Source organism: Nerophis ophidion, linkage group LG05 (assembly GCF_033978795.1).
Source record: "Nerophis ophidion isolate RoL-2023_Sa linkage group LG05, RoL_Noph_v1.0, whole genome shotgun sequence".
Taxonomy (NCBI): Eukaryota; Metazoa; Chordata; class Actinopteri; order Syngnathiformes; family Syngnathidae; genus Nerophis; species Nerophis ophidion.
In genome coordinates, this window is record NC_084615.1 from 50,795,175 (window position 1) to 50,814,545 (window position 19,371).

At 44.6% G+C, this 19,371-nt stretch overlaps 1 protein-coding gene across 1 annotated transcript in view; it reads right to left on the reverse strand.

Annotated features, from left to right (window-relative positions):
- cfap61 (cilia and flagella associated protein 61) overlaps positions 1-18,841 on the reverse strand; it is a 55,274-nt gene extending 36,433 nt beyond the window's left edge. The window contains exons 1-14 of the mRNA XM_061901380.1: positions 18,699-18,841; positions 17,173-17,323; positions 17,009-17,085; positions 16,874-16,941; positions 16,642-16,786; positions 9,609-9,741; positions 8,723-9,020; positions 6,689-6,740; positions 3,084-3,123; positions 2,580-2,716; positions 2,390-2,516; positions 1,879-1,950; positions 1,379-1,585; positions 1,080-1,208 (exon numbers count right to left, since the gene is read on the reverse strand). Of these exons, the coding sequence (XP_061757364.1) occupies positions 1,080-1,208; positions 1,379-1,585; positions 1,879-1,950; positions 2,390-2,516; positions 2,580-2,716; positions 3,084-3,123; positions 6,689-6,740; positions 8,723-9,020; positions 9,609-9,741; positions 16,642-16,786; positions 16,874-16,941; positions 17,009-17,085; positions 17,173-17,323; positions 18,699-18,841 (1,779 nt within the window). The remainder of the gene's footprint in view (positions 1-1,079; positions 1,209-1,378; positions 1,586-1,878; positions 1,951-2,389; positions 2,517-2,579; positions 2,717-3,083; positions 3,124-6,688; positions 6,741-8,722; positions 9,021-9,608; positions 9,742-16,641; positions 16,787-16,873; positions 16,942-17,008; positions 17,086-17,172; positions 17,324-18,698) is intronic.
- Positions 18,842-19,371: the final 530 nt, after the last annotated feature.

Here is a 19,371-nt window from a genome sequence, read left to right on the forward strand (position 1 = left end):
AGGACACGCCCAAGAGCATTCCGCTCCTGCAGCAGCCGTGCCTCCGCTCAACATTCAACACACCTGATGCTGATGAGACCTTTCCTGCAGTCTTGAGCCAGCGTGTCCTGCATTCCAGTGCCAGAACGTAGTTACTTGTACATGTACAGTTAGCCTTTCATGTCGCTAGCTTCCTTGCATATGTGTGTTTCCTCACTCTTTGTGTTTCCCCTCCGGTCTGTTCATTGTGTCTTGCCCTGTGTCGCCATCCAACAGCCCTTAGTCATCCCCTGGTTTCAAGCGGTGTGTCTCATCTCCCCGGATCCCACCTGGACTTCCTGGATTTCAAACTCACGCCTGCCTCCGGACAACGACGCATTGCTCCAGCCCCGGATCCCCTGCCTGTCCCTGGACCTTTGAGCCTGCCTTGCCCTTTCTGGACTTCCGCACTGATCTCAACACGCACCTTCAACAGCACTCGGTAACACCCAACATAAAATCGCTATACAAAGTCACACCCTATATATTTGGACTAATCACACACTTCATTTATATATTTTAAATAAACACGTTGCAAGCTAACGACGTCCCTGCTTCCGTGCCGTCTCCTTCTAACACGTGAAGCCCCTTGTCTCTACACGCAGCGTTCACTCCAATGATGTCGTCTCACAGCAATTGAAGGTAAAATTGTATTGTCTGGAGAACGACTTGTCAAGGCGTTGGCGAGATATCCATCAGGTCTCCCTTTCTTCGTGCAGTTCTTCTAGCTATTTTGGAGCTTGTGATTCAACAATAACTGGACGCCATTACACAGTTCCCCAGGCTATGGAACAGGCGGAGGGTCAAAATCTTAATCGCGCGTTAAAAAAATTAATTTATAGTTTACGCGTTATTATCGTGTTAACTTTTACAGCCATAGATTTTACCTTATTTTTGATGGACTTTTTGAACCTGCACTCCAACCACCAAATTACCCATTGTGGGATAAATAAAGTCCATCTCATCGTAAAATACGTCTGAGTTCCATGATTTCTCATGAAAAACAAACAGACCAATCAGCACTTATGGACCAAGAAACAGCACCATCTAGTGGAGCCCACCTGTTGGTCAGTGATGCTCCTGGCAGGAGCGTTGGCACCCAGGTCCTTCAGAGGGTAAATGATCTGACGTCGCGGACGCACGGGAACGGCACAGTTGAAGATGAAGTCCAGATGATAGACACAGCATTCCTTAAAACCGAACAGGGATACAAAGGTTCAGACGGACACCTCACTTGAGATCAGTCACCTGGACCACAAACAGTTTGCAGCAGTTCAGCAGCTTCTCATAAAAAAAAGATTAGACAGGGACAAGCGGTAGAAAATGGATGGATGGATGGATGCGAGCGCGTGAGTGTCACCTGCTGACTGGCACTGAGCGGGTACACGCGGTGGTACAGGCAGGACTTGTGGGCCAGACGCAGCGTCTCCTTGAACAAGTGTTTGCTGAAGTGCTGGAAGCAACGCTTGAGAACAAAGTGACGGACCTGAGCGTGCTCCTTGTCGCCATGATGGCTGAAGTAGATGAAGCTCTCAATGTTGTAGCAAGCCCGAATGTACTCCATTTCCTGAGGAGAACACTTCATTAAGTAGAATGATTTTTATAAGCCCGTGCAGCACTGAGGCTGCACACCACAAGGGACAATGGGGATAGCTGGAGAACTGTGCCACGATATTCTCTGTGATGGAGCAGGAAAGGCTATAGGAATACATTTGCAAAAAAATTTCATATTAAGCACCCTGTCATTCCTTATTTGACATTTAACATGCCCTAATTGACGCAAAACGCGTCAAAAGCGCGTGATGTGTGAATAAGAAGGAGCGGCCCTGTTAACATTTTCTGTACCTACTAGAAGCATACCTCTTCATCTCTGATGATCAGCGTGCCAACGACCTTATTGTCCACTTCAACCACAAAGGCCTGCAAAGTGACCTACCCAAGTAAAAACATTGACATTAGTGTGTGTATATTTGAGTGTGTGTCCGTGCGTGCGTATATGTATGCACATGCGTGTGTGAGCTTGTGTGTGCAGGTCTGCGCGTATGTGTGTGTGGGTGTGCTTGTGCTTGCGTGAGTGAGGTAATTATCAGAATTGGAGAGGCAGCAGTGACAGCTGGGACGTCAGTTGGGGAAGAAACTCAAAGGAATTGTTACCAATCTGTTCCCTGGCATGTTCCCTTGTTTCTCTAAGATGGTCAACACACCATGAAGTCCCCATCACCTTCTAATCAGTACTTCAAAAGGTTGTGGTCCCGCTAATTGATCATTATACCACTGTCAGAGATGTGCGTGCGTGCGTGTGTGTGAGAGAGAGAGAGAGAGAGAGAGAGAGAGAGAGAGAGAGAGAGAGAGAGAGAGAGAGAGGACTAACTGGGTCAGTGTGAGCGTCTAAGATGAGGTCAAGGTCCTTAAGCAGGGCAGGACCCAGCCTCAGGTCCATGACCAGGTCAGACACAGCGGGCCGGTCAGAGGGCGTCAGTGATCGCACCGTGACATTCCTGCAAGAACATCACATCATATCAACATCAGCAGGATGCCCCGTCCACAAGTGTGTGGCCCACCTGAGCCCATCACGGTGCAGGATGTAGAGGTCAGAGGGCAACAAGCTGCCCCGTCGTGGAGGAACTCTCAGAAAGTTGAGCAGGAGCGGGAAATCTGGAGAAAATGTTGGGACTGTGATGATGCAGAAGTCCAAGTCCTGATAAAAGACACATTACTTTTAAATACTTATTTACACAACTCTCAGACATGTTACACGCTAAAGCAACACAAAGTACAGCTTGTTTTACATCATCTCAAGACAATTAATGAAACACATAATCAGAGATGACACTAACAACACATGACCTACATTACTATATTATTATATTTTATACCGCTAATTAACTAACATGATTTACATTACACGGCTTTAAACATCATTCATGCATTAATGAATCATGCTTCAAGAATCAGAGGAGTGAAAACACAAGAAAAGAAGTCAAACATGGGAAGAAATTATTATTTTATAATTATTTATTTATTATTATATTGTTATAAGGTGATGACACAAAGAAATTACTTACAGGGAAGAGTTGGAAAATGTATGGTATAAAGTCCAGTGATCTGGAGGAGAAGATAAGAGAAGAGTGAAATTATGTTTAAGTTTCCATGGTAACCATTGCATCACTGCTGACATTGATATTGTTCCAGCTGGTGGGAGGGGCCCACTGTCACCCCAATGAGGCTGATGGTTATGACTTTTGAAGGTCATGCGATATGGTGCACTACTTGTACTGTATATCAGAACCAGAATCAAAATTGTCTCTATTGGCCAGGTATGGCAAAAAATAGAAAAACAATCACTTATGAACAATTTACACTATACAATTACTACTATATAATTAATATAACATGTTATTATTATGAAATTAACATAACATGTTATTATTATGAATTAAAAAAAAACTTTTATACAAAACCCAATGCTAGTGAAGTAAATAAAAACACAGTACAATTATTTGCAAATCCTTTTCAACTTATATTTAATTAAATACACTGCAAAGACAAGATATTTAATGTTTGAACTGAGAATTTTTTTTTTTCATTAACTTAGAATTTAATGGCAGCAACACTTTTGCGGCGCACGCGCAGTCTGCGTTTCCGTCCTCTGCGGATCCACCCGGAAGATCCACGGACAGCGCGCTCGCACACGACCCCCGCTCACGCTGAGCGCAGCACGCCCACACACTAACAAGCATGCCCTCTATTACCAATCTGCTCACCTGGTACTAATGAGGGCAAGCTCAATCAAGGACCAGTGGAACCAAGGATGGGCGCGGGAACTTAGTTCTCATGTGATGAACCGTAAGCGAAGCTTTATGCTCTATATTTGTTTCCTCTCTGTGGCTTCATGTTTCCTTTGTCTTCTCCCGTGATTCAGCAGTGTTTTCCTTCCGTTGCCCCTGGATTTGGACTGCCTCCCTCGTTTCCCGACTCCTCACTCGCCCCACGACTATGACGCCTCTCTCTCTCCCCGAATTCCCTGCATGCGCATGGACCGCCTCGTTCCTTCGCTCCACGCTCAACATTTACGGTAACACTTAACAGCTATTCTGCACTCTGGGTTTTTGTCACACTCCATTATATAGTTCAGTAGTATTGTTTTTCATTATTTTATATACATTGACTATATATATATATATATATATATATATATATATATATATATATATATATATATATATATATATATAATACATTTATGAACATTACTGCACCCTGGTATCCGTTTGCCGTCATCCTCTTAGTAAACATAACAGTAAGTTCCCGCCAAAAATTGTTAAGGCCCTGACGGCACAGTTTCTTTAGTTCCGCCGCCTGTGAAATTTTTTTTTCTACCTCTTTTTGCCCCATTCACCATGTCTTTTTCTTTTTTTCACTCCACACGGGAGGATTTGTCTTGTCCGGTTGACGTGTCTCGGAAGGGGATGTTTAGTAACGATATGAGCAAGGAGGAATTTTCTTGTTGCCTGGACACCCTCAATCAGCAGGAAGCGTCTGGCATCCGCTTTCGGAGGTGGGGGATAGTACTGGTGGCTGTGCTGGTGTTGTGGCGCAGCTGCACCCAGACAGGCTACCCCCTGCCAGACAAATCCCACCTGTCTTCCGCTATTCCCAGCTACAGCCACCAGCCCCCTGGCTTTCCCCAGAGGCTAGCACCAGCCCCCTGGCTAGCCCCCGTGCTAGCACCAGCCCCTCGGCTAGCCCCCGAGCTAGCGCCAGTCTCCAGGTTAGCACCCGAGCTAGCGCCAGTCCCCAAGCTAGCATCTGAGCTAGCCTCCGAGCTAGCACCTGTCCCCGAGCTAACCTCCAAGCTAGCAAAAGCTCCCAGGCTGGCCCCCTCGTCACCACCAGCTCCCAGGCTGGCCCTGACCTCTGCTCCTCGGCCACCTCCTCAGCTGCCCTCCTCGTCTCCGGCTTCGATGACGTCAGGTGGTGCTTCCACGCCGGTGACGTCCGCTGCTGCTTCCACGCCGATGACGTCTCCTCCTCGTTTACAGCGAAACGCTCCATGGCGCCACTCACGCCCGCCTTCCCGACGGCCAAGATGGTGGCCGTTCCTTGGTCGCCCGCCTTGCCGGCCTCAGCGGTGTTCTACTCGCCGCCGCCACCAGACTCGTCCCCGGTGGATTCGGGGGACACCACCAGTTCGCCCCTCCAACCTTCCTTGATTTTTGTTCTTGCTTTTGGGGGGGTTCATATTCTAGGACATCTGGAATCTGTCCATGGGGGGGGTGGGGGGGGGGGGGGATACTGTTGCGGCGCACGCGCAATCTGCGTTTTCCTTCTCTGCGGATCCACCCGGAAGACCCGCGAACAGCGCGCTCGGACACGCCCCCGCTCACGCTGAAGCGCAGCACGCCCACTTACCGACAAGCATGCCCTCTATTACCAATCTGCTCACCTAATAATGATGAGGGCAAGCTCAATAAAGGACCAGTGGACCCAAGGATGGGCGCGGGAACTTAGTTCTCATATGGTGAACCATTAGCGAAGCTTTATGCTCAATTTTTGTTTCCTCTCCGTGGCTTGATGTGTTCTTTGTCTTCTCCCGTGTTTCAGCAGTGTTTTCCTTCCGTTGCCCCTGGATTTGGACTGCTTCCCTCGTTTCCCGACTCCTCGCTCGCCCCCGGACTCTGACGCCTCTCTCTCGCCCCGGATTCCCTGCATGCGCATGGACTGCCTCGTTCCTTCGCTCCACGTTCAACATTTACGGTAACAATTAGCAGTTAATCTGCACACATAGTCACACACATACACTCTGGGTTTTTGTCACACTCCATTATATAGTTCAGTAGTCCATCCATCCATCCATTTTGTACCACTTATTCCCTTTTGGGGTCGCGGGGGGCGCTGGCGCCTATCTCAGCTACAATCGGGCGGAAGGCGGGATACACCCTGGACAAGTCGCGGCTACATCGCAGGGCCAACAGAGATAGACAGACAACATTCACACTCACATTCATACACTAGGGCCAATTTAGTGTTGCCAATCAACCTATCCCCAGGTGCATGTCTTTGGAGGTGGGAGGAAGCCGAAGTACCCGGAGGGAACCCACGCATTCACGGGGAGAACATGCAAACTCCACACAGAAAGATCCCGAGCCTGGGATTGAACCCAGGACTGCAGGACCTTCGTATTGTGAGGCAGACACACTAACCCTCCGCCACCGTGAAGCCCATAGTTCAGTAGTATTGTTTGTTATTATTATATATACATTGACTATATATATATATATATATATATATATATATATATATATATATATATATATATATATATGAAATTTATGAACATTACTCCCCCCTGGTGTCCGTTTGCCATCATCCTCTTAGTAAACATAAACACATTGCAAAAAAGTTGGTACAGTGGCATTTTTACCTCTGTGTTACATAGCCTTTCCTTTTGACAACACTCAGTAAACTTTTGGGACCTGAGGAGACCAAATTTTGAAGCTTTTTCAGGTGGAATTATTTCCCATTCTCTGGGGCGTAACAGAAAATATTTGAGAAGCACTGAAATACTCCAACATGCGGCCCGACATTAAACACAGGATTTTTATTGTCACGTGACTCAGCCTTTCATCAACAAGTCACTTTGAGAAAAGCATCAGAAATGTTTCCTCACCTTATCTCGTAGTTCTTTTCTGAGAAGAAGAATTGGATGCAGAAGGTGTTTGCTTCTCCTAAGATTCCTTCAAAACATTTGTCCTGCTGACCACATCACAAAGCCATCACAGTTTGACCTTTGACCTTCAACATTATGATACACCTGAGTCCATTTTTACTATCCGAATGTCATCAAGGAAATTTTATTTAAATGTTTTACTGGAATGCATGTCATTTATTTGCACAAAACACAAAACAAAAACAGTTTTAGCTAAAGTACAGTCAGGGTTTATTTTGAAGTGAAATTTGCCAGTGAACACACCAGTCAGAGTCTCCTCACTCATCTTTGCACTGACACATAAAGTGATCCAAACACTGACTATACAACAACGCACCTTTCAGAAAAACATCTGTGATCAAGGTAAAGGATAATTTATAATCAAAATAAATTGCACGGTTAAGCTTTATACAGTGCATCCAGAAAGTATTCACAGCGCTTCACATTTTCCACATTTTGTTATGTTACAGCCTTATTCCAAAATGAAGTCATTTTTGTCCTCAATTTTTCCAATAAAGACAATGGGAAAACGTTTTTTAGACATTTTTGCAAAGATATTCAAATTAAAACACCAAGAAATCACATACACATAAGTATTCACAGCCTAAGCGCAATACTTTGTTAATGCACCTTTCGCAGCAATTACAGCCTCAAGTCTTTTTAAAACGATGCCACAAGCTTTAACACCTAACTTGACTCTTGCCAGATCATTGTAGTTCACTGAGCTCCACACAAAGATCTGGGACTTCTCAATAGGAGATGTATTTCAGAAGGCGGGTCCTTGTAAAAAAAAAATTATTTTATGTGATTGGATAAACCACTTGTCCGTTATCTTGAATGACATGCTACTTCAACCACTCACATCAAAATCAACCCGTGACACTGATCAGAGCGACGCTGGGAAATCCGGTCGGAAGAAGAGCCAAAACATCTTCTCCACCAATAAATGCCTTCAAAACCGTTCTCTGGTCATCTTTTAAATAATTAATATTCGATAGATTCGATAAAACAGTTGCAATAGCAGAATCAATGTCAGCACGCGACTCCTTGCTGCGTGCCGTCATTGTTGTTTGAATCAAACAGTCAATTCGGCACTACGTCACATCTATGAAATCCCGCCCGGCGAACCTGATTAGTTCATTATTTTTTGCTATCTTTAAGGAGTTTGCAATGCCTTCGAGCCCAGATCCTTGTGTAGAGCTCAGCGAACTACAAGCATCTGGAAAGAGTCAGGTTAAGGCACACCTATCTTTGGGCAGTTTTACCCATTCCTCTTTGCAGCACCTCTCATCGTAAAGGGGTGCCCTCCCCAGTATTTGAGAAAGACTGCTTTAGAGTGATTCTCTGCATAGACGGCAATATAAAGTAACACACACACATACAAATGCGTACACACACATATAAACACACGCGCACACACTATTTATGTTTGTTTAGCGATTTTGGCAAAGTTTAGCGACAAACGTTAGGAATTATTGGGTGTATATTCTATCATAACAGCAAATTGTTGATTGCCTCTCTTTTTTGACTTTTTTAAATCATTTTCCATTTTCCATTATGACTGTTTTCATCTATGAACCCACACTCCTTGTGTGTATGTGTGTCCCAGAAAGTGGTGAGCGAAAACTTACGAAGCAGATTGATAATTTGTATTTAATATTACTACTAATATAACAAAATATAGACATTTAAAAATATATGTTCTGATAAGGCACTAATGGTAACAAGGTAGCGTGTGTAGGTAGGTGGTGTTCCTATTATATGTTTTGGTTTGATAAATGAAACTTTTAGGAAATAGTTACATATAATTTATTATAAATGAAACTTTTAGGAAATAGTTACATATAGCACCTTTAATGTTTTATTTTATTTATACAATATAATACAAAATTTAAATGCTAAAAAAAACTAAGCGTGAGCCAAAAAAAAGGCCCACTTGCTATACATTGGACACGTATTACTGTATTACTATTTAACATGTGTTGCTTACCAAGCATGAAGCAGACTCTTCTTCTTCTTCTTCTTCTTCTTCTTCTTCTTCTTCTTCTTCTTCTTCTTCCTCACCTTGTTCTTCACCTTCTTCTACTTTTTCACCTTCTCCTTTACCTTCACCTTCTTCTACTTTTTTTTCTACTAGTTTTTTTTCAGCAACCTTTTCCGCCTGTTCTGCAAGATTGTCGTCTTGATGACCTTTGCACAACCAATCAAAGTCTCTTAAGTCAAAATGTCGCTGTAGTGTCCTCACGTCCACCTCTGCAGTGACACTGATGAACCCAGTGATAGCACCATCACACTGTCAAGACACGCAACAACAAGCATATTTCATGATTTAATATAAACTTCAAAAACCAGACATGGTCGTTCATACTTTGTATATATATTTAATAATTTAATTTCCTTTAAAAAACTGTAAAACTTTTTTATTAGCTTTAAATTGTCCTTAATGTTTACTTATAATTTTAATAATTTAGATAATAGCCTTGAATAAACAATCTGTAAGAATTTCAAATATTATTTTTGCAAGTTTTAAATAAGATATATTTTTTATAATATTTTTCAACAATCTTACATATTTAACCGTAATGATTTGAAATCTTCTTTAATAAATAATATTGTCTTCAACATTTTGTAATAATATTCAGTTGTCTTTAATAACTTTAAATAGTTTAATAAATGTTAATAATTTTGATAATTTTTAAATCATCTTGAATATTTAGAAATATTATTTAATTATTTTTAGTCATTCAAAATAATATCACATATTTCATAAAAACATGTATTAATTTTAACTAAGCCATCTTCAGTAATCCTCAATAACGTTTAATTTTCTTTAATATTCAACAATCCTTAAACTTCAAGATCCAGGGGGTATCCAACACACCTCACACACAGCAGCATGGTTCTGCTCATCCTGAGCCTCAATCAGCTCCGACAGGAAGTAAGGCTGGTCCATGTAGGACAGCAGCTTGGTCTGCTCTGCCACAATGTGCATAACGTCATCGTGGTCTTCAACTCTGACACGCACAAACACACACGTATGAATAATGACTATTATAGTTCTTTGCAACATCGTAAACATTCCCATACAAAGTGATTTCTTAACCCTCATCTATTGCATTTGAATACTTCATAGCGTCAAATACTTCATAGATAAAAAACAGAAGTAAACTTTGTTAATTACCTTAAACACACAGAAAATAAATATCTTCGAAACAAGATATCTTGACCCTAAGTGGCTAGAACAAATTAACTTTGTTAATTACCTTAAACACACAGAAAATAAATATCTTCGAAACAAGATATCTTGACCCTAAGTGGCTAGAACAAGAACTGCAGCTTAAAGTTGAGCAAATATAAGAATATGTTTATCATAATGCTTGTATACTCTATGCCAGAGGAAGTCAGGGGGTACACCGAGTTACAAAGGGGACATAAAATATTAAATTGATTGGACTTTATCATATATATTATTCTTAGACTTGGAAAATCTTTATTGTCCCCGAGGGCTAATTTGGTTTGCAGCAGTAGTCATTAAAAACAAGGTTCAACAGTAAAAACGAGGTACAAAAATAAAAACAAGGTACAACAATAAAAACGAGGTACAAGAGTAAAAACAAGGTACATATACATCAAATACATACAACATACAAACCTTCATAAAGCTAAAAACAAAAAACATTTGTAATACAATAAAAACTAATCACACGTCGCGTCCCACTAAAGTGACTACATAGCAGCTAAGCTTGTTTAAGGAGCTCATTTATAAAAACAACAGCTGAAGGAACAAAGGATTTTATGTATCGGTTGTTTTTGGCCTTTCTATTACTAGGGGTGTACCTACATCCTGAGGGCAAGAGTCTAAACTCTAAGAAGAGAGGGTGCTGAGGGTTGGCCAGAATGGCCTTTGCCTTCTTGATGACTCTGACCTGATAAATCTGGTTCATGGGGTTTCAACGTAGTGCCTGTGGTCTTTTGGCACACCTTGATTATTCCACCTAGTCTGTTTTTATTGGCCACACTGACGTTACCAAACCAGGAAGTGATAGAATATGTTAAAATAGACTCGATACAAGATGAATAAAACTATTCCACAATTATAATTGTTTTTCAATATATGGACTAAGATTGACCCAACACACTTTAGTTTTGTTTATAAATGGCGTTGGCAGGGACACCCTACTCACTGTACCTTGGAGTTAAAAAAACAAAAAACATCTATGTTAATTTATTCATGTTAGCATTTAAGAAAACTAGCAATTAGCACTCTGGTTGCCAGCTAGCGATTAGTGCTGTGGCTGCCAACTAGCAATTTGCGGACTAGTTGCCAGCCAGGGATGAGCGCTCTAGTTGACAGCTGGCAATTAACAGTCTCGTTGTCAGGTAGTGATTAGCACGCCAGTTGCCAGCTCGCATTTTACATACCAATTGCCAGCATGCGATTTGTGGACTAAATGCTAGCTATAGATATTAAAGTTAAAGTACCAATGATTGTCACACACATACTAGATGTAGCTAAATTATTCTCTGCATTTGACCCATCACCCTTGATCACCCCCTGGGAGGTGAGGGGAGCAGTGGGCAGCAGCGGTGCCGCGCCCGGGAATCATTTTATGGTGATTTAACCCCCAATTCCAACTCTTAATGCTGAGTGCCAAGCAGGGAGGTAATGGGTCCCATTTTTATAGTCTTTGGTATGACTCGGCCGAGATTTGAACTCACGACCTACCAGCAAGCTAGTTGCAGTTCGCAATAAACACTTTCGTTGTCAGCTAGCATGCCAGTTCCAAGCTAGCTATTTGGGCACTAAAGTTAAAGTTAAAGTTAAAGTACCAATGATTGTCACACTACTGCTATTATTTGAATATCTTCTAAGTATTTCACAATAGGTAGAGTCTCCCAAGACAAACAGGTCCTAGGTGAGTGATCAGACAAAGAGCAGCTCAAAGACTTCTATGGAATTACAGCAAAATGAACTCAGATTTCCCTCGCCCGGACGCGGGTCACCGGGGCCCCGCTCTGGAGCCAGGCCCGGAGTTGGGGCACGATGGCGAGCGCCTGGTGGCCGGGCCTGTCCCCATGGGGCCCGGCCGGGCACAGCCCGAAAAGGCAAAAAGGCAACGTGGGTCATCCCTCCAATGGGCTCACCACTCATAGGAGGGGCCATAGAGGTCGGGTGCATTGTGAGCTGGGCGGCAGCCGAAGGCAGGGCACTTGGCGGTCCGATCCTCGGCTACAGAAGCTAGCTCTTGGGACGTGGAACGTCACCTCACTGGGGGGGAAGGAGCCTGAGCTTGTCCGCGAGGTAGAAATGTTCCGGCTGGATATAGTCGGACTCACCTCGACGCACAGCAAGGGCTCTGGAACCAGTTCTCTCGAGACGGACTGGACCCTCTTCCACTCTGGCGTTGCCGGCAGTGAGAGGCGACGGGCTGGGGTGGCAATTCTCGTGGCCCCCCGGCTCAAAGCCTGCACGTTTGAGTTCAACCCAGTGGATGAGAGGGTAGCTTCCCTTCGCCTTCGTGTAGGGTGACGGGTCCTGACTGTTGTTTGTGCTTACGCACCAAACAGCAGTTCAGAATACCCACCCTTTTTGGGTACACTCGAGGGAGTACTGGAAAGTGCTCCCCCGGGTGATTCCCTTGTCCCACTGGGGGACTTCAACGCTCATGTTGGCAATGACAGTGAAACCTGGAGAGGCGTGATTGGGAAGAATGGTCACCCGGATCTAAACCCGAGTGGTGTTTTGTTATTGGACTTTTGTGCTCGTCACGGATTGTCCATAACAAACACCATGTTCAAACATAAGGGTGTCCATATGTGCACTTGGCACCAGGACACCCTAGGCCGCAGTTCCATGATCGACTTTGTAGTTGTGTCATCGGATTTGCGGCCGCATGTTCTGGACACTCGGGTGAAGAGAGGGGCGGAGCTTTCTACCGATCACCACCCGGTGGTGAGTTGGCTGCGATGGTGGGGGAGGATGCCGGACAGACCTGGCAGGCCCAAGCGCATTGTGAGGGTCTGCTGGGAACATCTGGCAGAGTCTCCTGTCAGAGAGAGTTTCAATTCACACCTCCGGGAGAACTTTGAACATGTCACGAGGGAGGTGCGGGACATTGAGTCCGAGTGGACCATGTTCCAAACCTCTATTGTCGAGGCGGCTGATTGGAGCTGTGGCCACAAGGTTGTTGGTGCCTGTCGTGGCGGTAATCCCAGAACCCGTTGGTGGACACCAGCAGTGAGGGATGCCGTCAAGCTGAAGAAGGAGTCCTATCGGGTTCTTTTGGCTCATAGGACTCCGGAGGCAGTGGACGGGTACCGACGGGCCAAGCGGTGTGCAGCTTTAGTGGTCGCGGAGGCAAAAACTCGGACATGGGAAGAGTTTGGGGAAGCCATGGAAAACGACTTCCGGACGGCTTCGAAGCGATTCTGGACCACCATACGCCGCCTCAGGAAGGGGAAGCAGTGCACTATCAACACCGTGTATGGTGCGGATGGTGTTCTGCTGACTTCGACTGTGGATGTTGTGGATCGGTGGAGGGAATACTTCGAAGACCTCCTCAATCCCACCAACACGTCTTCCTTTGAGGAAGCGGTGTCTGGGGAATCTGTGGTGGACTCTCCTATTTCTGGGGCTGAGGTCGCTGAGGTAGTTAAAAAGCTCCTCGGCGGAAAGGCCCCGGGGGTGGATGAGATCCGCCCGGAGTTCCTTAAGGCTCTGGATGCTGTGGGGCTGTCTTGGTTGACAAGACTCTGCAGCATCGCGTGGACATCGGGGGCGGTACCTCTGGATTGGCAGACCAGGGTGGTGGTCCCTCTCTTTAAGAAGGGGGACCGGAGGGTGTGTTCCAACTATCGTGGGATCACACTCCTCAGCCTTCCCGGTAAGGTTTATTCAGGTGTACTGGAGAGGAGGCTTCGCCGGATAGTCGAACCTCGGATTCAGGAGGAACAGTGTGGTTTTCGTCCTGGTTGTGGAACTGTGGACCAGCTCTATACTCTCGGCAGGGTTCTTGAGGGTGCATGGGAGTTTGCCCAACCAGTCTACATGTGCTTTGTGGACTTGGAGAAGGCATTCGACCGTGTCCCTCGGGAAGTCCTGTGGGGAGTGCTCAGAGAGTATGGGGTACCGGACCGTCTTATTGTGGCAGTCCGCTCCCTGTATGATGTGAAGTGAAGTGAATTATATTTATATAGCGCTTTTTCTCTAGTGACTCAAAGCGCTTTACATAGTGAAACCCAATATCTAAGTTACATTCAAACCAGTGTGGGTGGCACTGGGAGCAGGTGGGTAAAGTGTCTTGCCCAAGGACACAACAGCAGTGACTAGGATGGCGGAAGCGGGAATCGAACCTGCAACCCTCATGTTGCTGGCACGGCCACTCTACCAACCGAGCTAAACCGCCAATCAGTGTCAGAGCTTGGTCCGCATTGCTGGCAGTAAGTCGGACACGTTTCCAGTGAGGGTTGGACCCCGCCAAGGCTGTCCTGTGTCACCGATTCTGTTCATAACTTTTATGGACAGAATTTCTAGGCGCAGCCAAGGCGTTGAGGGGATCCGGTTTGGTGGCCACGGGATTAGGTCTCTGCTTTTTGCAGATGATGTAGTCCTGATGGCTTCATCTGGCCGGGATCTTCAGCTCTCACTGGATCGGTTCGCAGCCGAGTGTGAAGCGACCGGAATGAGAATCAGCACCTCCAAGTCCGAGTCCATGGTTCACGCCCGGAAAAGGGTGGAGTGCCATCTCCGGGTTGGGGAGGAGACCCTGCCCCAAGTGGAGAAGTTCAAGTACCTAGGAGTCTTGTTCACGAGTGGGGGAATAGTGGATCGTGAGATCGACAGGCGGATCGGTGCGGCGTCTTCAGTAATGCGGACGTTGTATCGATCCGTTGAAGTGAAGAAGGAGCTGAGCCGGAAGGCAAAGCTCTCAATTTACCGGTCAATCTACGTTCCCATCCTCACCTATGGTCATGAGCTTTGGGTCATGACCGAAAGGATAAGATCACGGGTACAAGCGGCCGAAATGAGTTTCCTCCGCCGGGTGGCGGGGCTCTCCCTTAGAGATAGGGTGAGAAGCTCTGCCATCCAGGAGGAGCTCAACGTAAAGCCGCTGCTCCTCCACATCGAGAGGAGCCAGATGAGGTGGTTCGGGCATCTGGTCAGGATGCCACCCGAACGCCTCCCTAGGGAGGTGTTTAGGGCACGGCCAGCTGGTAGGAGGCCACGGGGAAGACCCAGGACACGTTGGAAAGACTATGTCTCCCGCCTGGCCTGGGAACGCCTCGGGATCCCCCGGGAAGAGCTAGACGAAGTGGCTGGAGAGAGGGAAGTCTGGGCTTCCCTGCTTAGGCTGCTGCCCCCACGACCCGACCTCGGATAAGCGGAAGATGATGATGATGATGATATTTCACAATAACAAGGTACATTTATGACCAGTTTGATATAAAGAAAAAAAATCTTAACAAGATTTTCAGTAAAGGGTCCACTGGACGACGTTAAATACCTCTGTTCCGTGGTAAATATTTATCTACATGAGTGTTTGCAAACTAGTGCTGTCAATCAATCAATATTTACTGATGTAGCCCTAAATCACAAGCCACAACAGGGCAAGAAAAAACTCAACCCAATGGGATGACAATATGACAATGAGAAACCCCCCCTATCTAACATAATAGTGTGACAGTCCAGTCCATAGTGGGGCCAGCAGGGGATCATCTTGAGTGGAGACAAGTCAGCAACGCAGAAACGTGCCTAAATGATGCACAGATGTCAAATGATTTCATTTTTGAAATCAGAGTAATCACACTTTTGCATTTTGATAAATCCCATTACATTACTTGTAAATTACAATTTAAATTAACTTAAAAAGACCCCTATATTTGAACAGAAATGCAATTTTATTGTCAGGAAAATTTTGAAATGTTTTACTTATGTGTATGTCATTTATTTGTTAAAAACCTGCTAACAGTTTTATCTAAAATACTGTCTAGGTTAATTTTGAAGGGAAATTTGTAAGCACACCAGTCTGATTTCCTCACTAATCTTTTCACTGACAAAGCATTAACCTATTCCATCAATCTATCTATTTTCTACCGCTTGTCCCTTTTGGAGTTGCGGGGGGTGCTGGAGCCTATCTCAGCTGCATTCGGACACCCTGGACAAGTCGCCACCTCATCACAGGGCCAACACAGATAGACAGACAACATTCACACTCACATTCACACACTAGGGCCAATTTAGTGTTGTCAGTCAACCTATCCCCAGGTGCATGTCTTTGGAGGTGGGATTCCTCCCGGAGAGTCAAGAGGAGAACATTCAAACTCCACACAGAAAGATCCTGAGCCTAGGATTGAACCAAGGACTTTCGTATTGTGAGGCACATTCACTAAGCCACTGTGCCATTGTCCTAATCACTGACCTTATGTAAACACACCTTTCAGGTAACCATTTACGAGGAGCATCCATCCATTTCCTACCGTTTTGTCCCTTTCAGGACAATTAGTGTTGCCAATCAACCTATCCCCAGGTGCATGTCTTGAAAAGGTGGGAGGAAGCCGGAGTACTTGGAGGAAACCCACGCAGTCACGAGGACAACATGCAAACTCCACACAGAAAGATACTGAGCCCAGTATTGAAACCAGGACCTTCGTATTGTGAGGTACACGCACTAAGCCCTGTGCCACCATGCTGCCCTCACGAGGAGCATGTGCACTTAAAATATATAATGTGATTAATCTGCATACTGTACATGAAGATACACCATTATTGTGTGTGTGTGTGTGTGTGTGTGTGTGTGTGTGTGTGTGTGTGTGTGTGTGTGTGTGTGTGTGTGTGTGTGTGTGTGTGTGTGTGTGTGTGTGTGTGTGTGTGTGTGTGTGTGTGTGTGTGTGTGTCTGTTATGATGTAGAATCACCTGGCAGGGCGAATGAGAAGTCTTGGACAGAATCTACGTCTGTGACAAACCAATACTGACAGCTGAGCGTCTTCTTCTTCAACGTCTTCTTCTGCTTCTACTGCAATACGCTGCAGAGGCTCAAACATTTCTTCCAGACATGGTTCTGCAAACATAAGCGTACATATACACCATGAATATATAATGTAGGACAATACATATGGCGAGAACTTGTTACACTGATCAAGTTGACCTAAGCAGACGGACGTTGGGCTGAGCAGGCACAAAAATTCAAGCTCAGCTGTGGTGTTGAACACTGCCCTGTATGGGAAACAATAACATGTTGGAAGGCAATCTATCATGCATGTGATGATGTGAGGTTGATGACCTCATGATGTGCTGAAAGCTTGCTGTGGTGAAGCTGTGCTGCGACACAAACAGGTGTATGAAGAGAGTGTTCCATGGCTGTAAGCACCAGAAGAACATACTGACAAAACAATCAGTGCACATCCAAACCTTTATGGGTTGGAAACAATGCTCTTGTTCACTCACTGTGAAGGCCTCAGCTTGGAAGCGTTTCTGCAGGTACGTTTCCCAGTGAGCGGCATCCACCACATCTCCAGCAGGATAGTCCAGGAACGACGCGTGGGCCACCACCTCTCCTTTGTCATTTTCCAACGTCACCGCCAGGTTGGCTTTTTCCCTCCACAAGACAAAGTGGAACAAAATCACCAACAGGTCTCCCAACTTCAATGCTTCCTCTGAACCAGGGGTCCCCGAACTACAGCCAGCGTATACAGAGAATATATATATATATATATATATATACAGTGGGGCAAAAAGTATTTAGTCAGCCACCGATTGTGCAAGTTCTCCCACTTAAAATGATGACAGTGGTCTATAATTTTCATCATAGGTACACTTCAACTGTGAAAAAAAAAATCCAGGAATTAACATTGTACAACAAGTCTCACACACTCAATGCTTACTCGTAACAAAGTGGAACAACATCACAACTGGTCTTACACACTCAATGCTTACTAAGCAAAGTGGAACAACATTTCTTTCACACTCAATGCTTACTCGTAACAAAGTGGAACATCATCACAACTGGTCTTACACACTCAATGCTTACTAAGCAAAGTGGAACAACATTTCTTTCACACTCAATGCTTACTCTTAGCAAAGTGGAAGAACATTTGTCACACACTCAGTTCTTAGTCTTGGCAAAGTGGAACAACATCACGACAAGTCTTACACACTCAATGCTTGCTAAGCAAAGTGGAACATCAAGTGTTACAAAATCAATACTTACTCTCAGCAAAGTGGAACAACATCACAACTGGTCTTAAACACGCAATGCTTACTAATAAGCAAAGTGGAACAACATTTCTCTCACACTCAATGCTTATTCTTAGCAAAATGGAACAACATTTCTCACACACTCAATGCTGACTCTTGGCAATGTGGAACAACATCACGGCAAGTCTTACACACTCAATGCTTACTAAGCAAAGTGGAACAGCTAGTGTTACGCAATCAATACTTACTCTTAGCAAAGTGGAACAACATCACAACTGGTCTTAAACACTCAATGCTTACTAAGCAAAGTGGAACAACAAGTCTCACACACTCAATGCTTACTCGTAACAAAGTGGAACAACATCACAACTGGTCTTACACACTTAATGCTTACTAAGCAAAGTGGAAAAACATTTCTCTCACACTCAATGCTTATTCTTAGCAAAGTGGAACAACATTCCTCACACACTCAATGCTTACTCTTGGCAAAGTGGAACAACATCCCAACAAGTCTCACACACTCAGTGCTTATATACTCTTAGCATAGTGGAACAACATCACAACTGCTCATACACACTCGATGCCGAATTGAAACAAACTGGAACAACATCAAAACTGGTCAAACACACTCAATGCTTACTAAGCAAAGTAGAACAACAAGTCTCACACATGCTTACTCCAAACAAAGTGGAACAACATCTCAACTGCTTACTGTAACCTGAAAGCTCATTAGCAGATGTAAATTGAGTGACAGGTGCTATAATGTTTTCTCATACAGGAGATGGAGGACGCTGACTGGACCAAAAAGCTCCTCAGTCGTGGGGGTGATGAGGCGGTTGATGCACTCAGCATCAGCTGATTCACTTCTCCTGGCCGTCACTCCTACGACTTGTCCACTGCTTGAAGTTATGTCTCTCATCTTGTTACTACAGGGGGAAATAAACATCTGTCATTTCCTAGCAACCAACGTAGTAGCTCATTTAAAAATATCAGCGCCAATACAAAACTGATGTTCATGTGTTTTTACTCCTGTTAATAGTAAACATGGCTTGTTTTTAAATGATGTGATGTGCATTAAAAGTGCTCACAAAACTACAAGTACATTTGAATGAAAAACAAAATATAATTTACCAAAACGCATCCAGCAAAAGTCCTAAGCAAGTCTTTAGGGTTGAACTTCCCACTAACAAACATCGTTACTATGGTGACGAGTAGTCACAAAACGTGCTGAGAAGCGTTGCCAGACGTACAATAATGAATTTTTTAATGAGCAATTTATGTGTTCTTCGAGATTTATTGATTAGTTGAAACTTTAATTAGTAGATTGCACAGTTCAGTACACATTCCGTTCAATTGACCACTAAATCGTAACACCCGAATAAGTTTTCAACTTGTTTAAGTCGGGGTCCACGTTAATCAATTCATGGTAAAATATGGCTGTTACTCTTT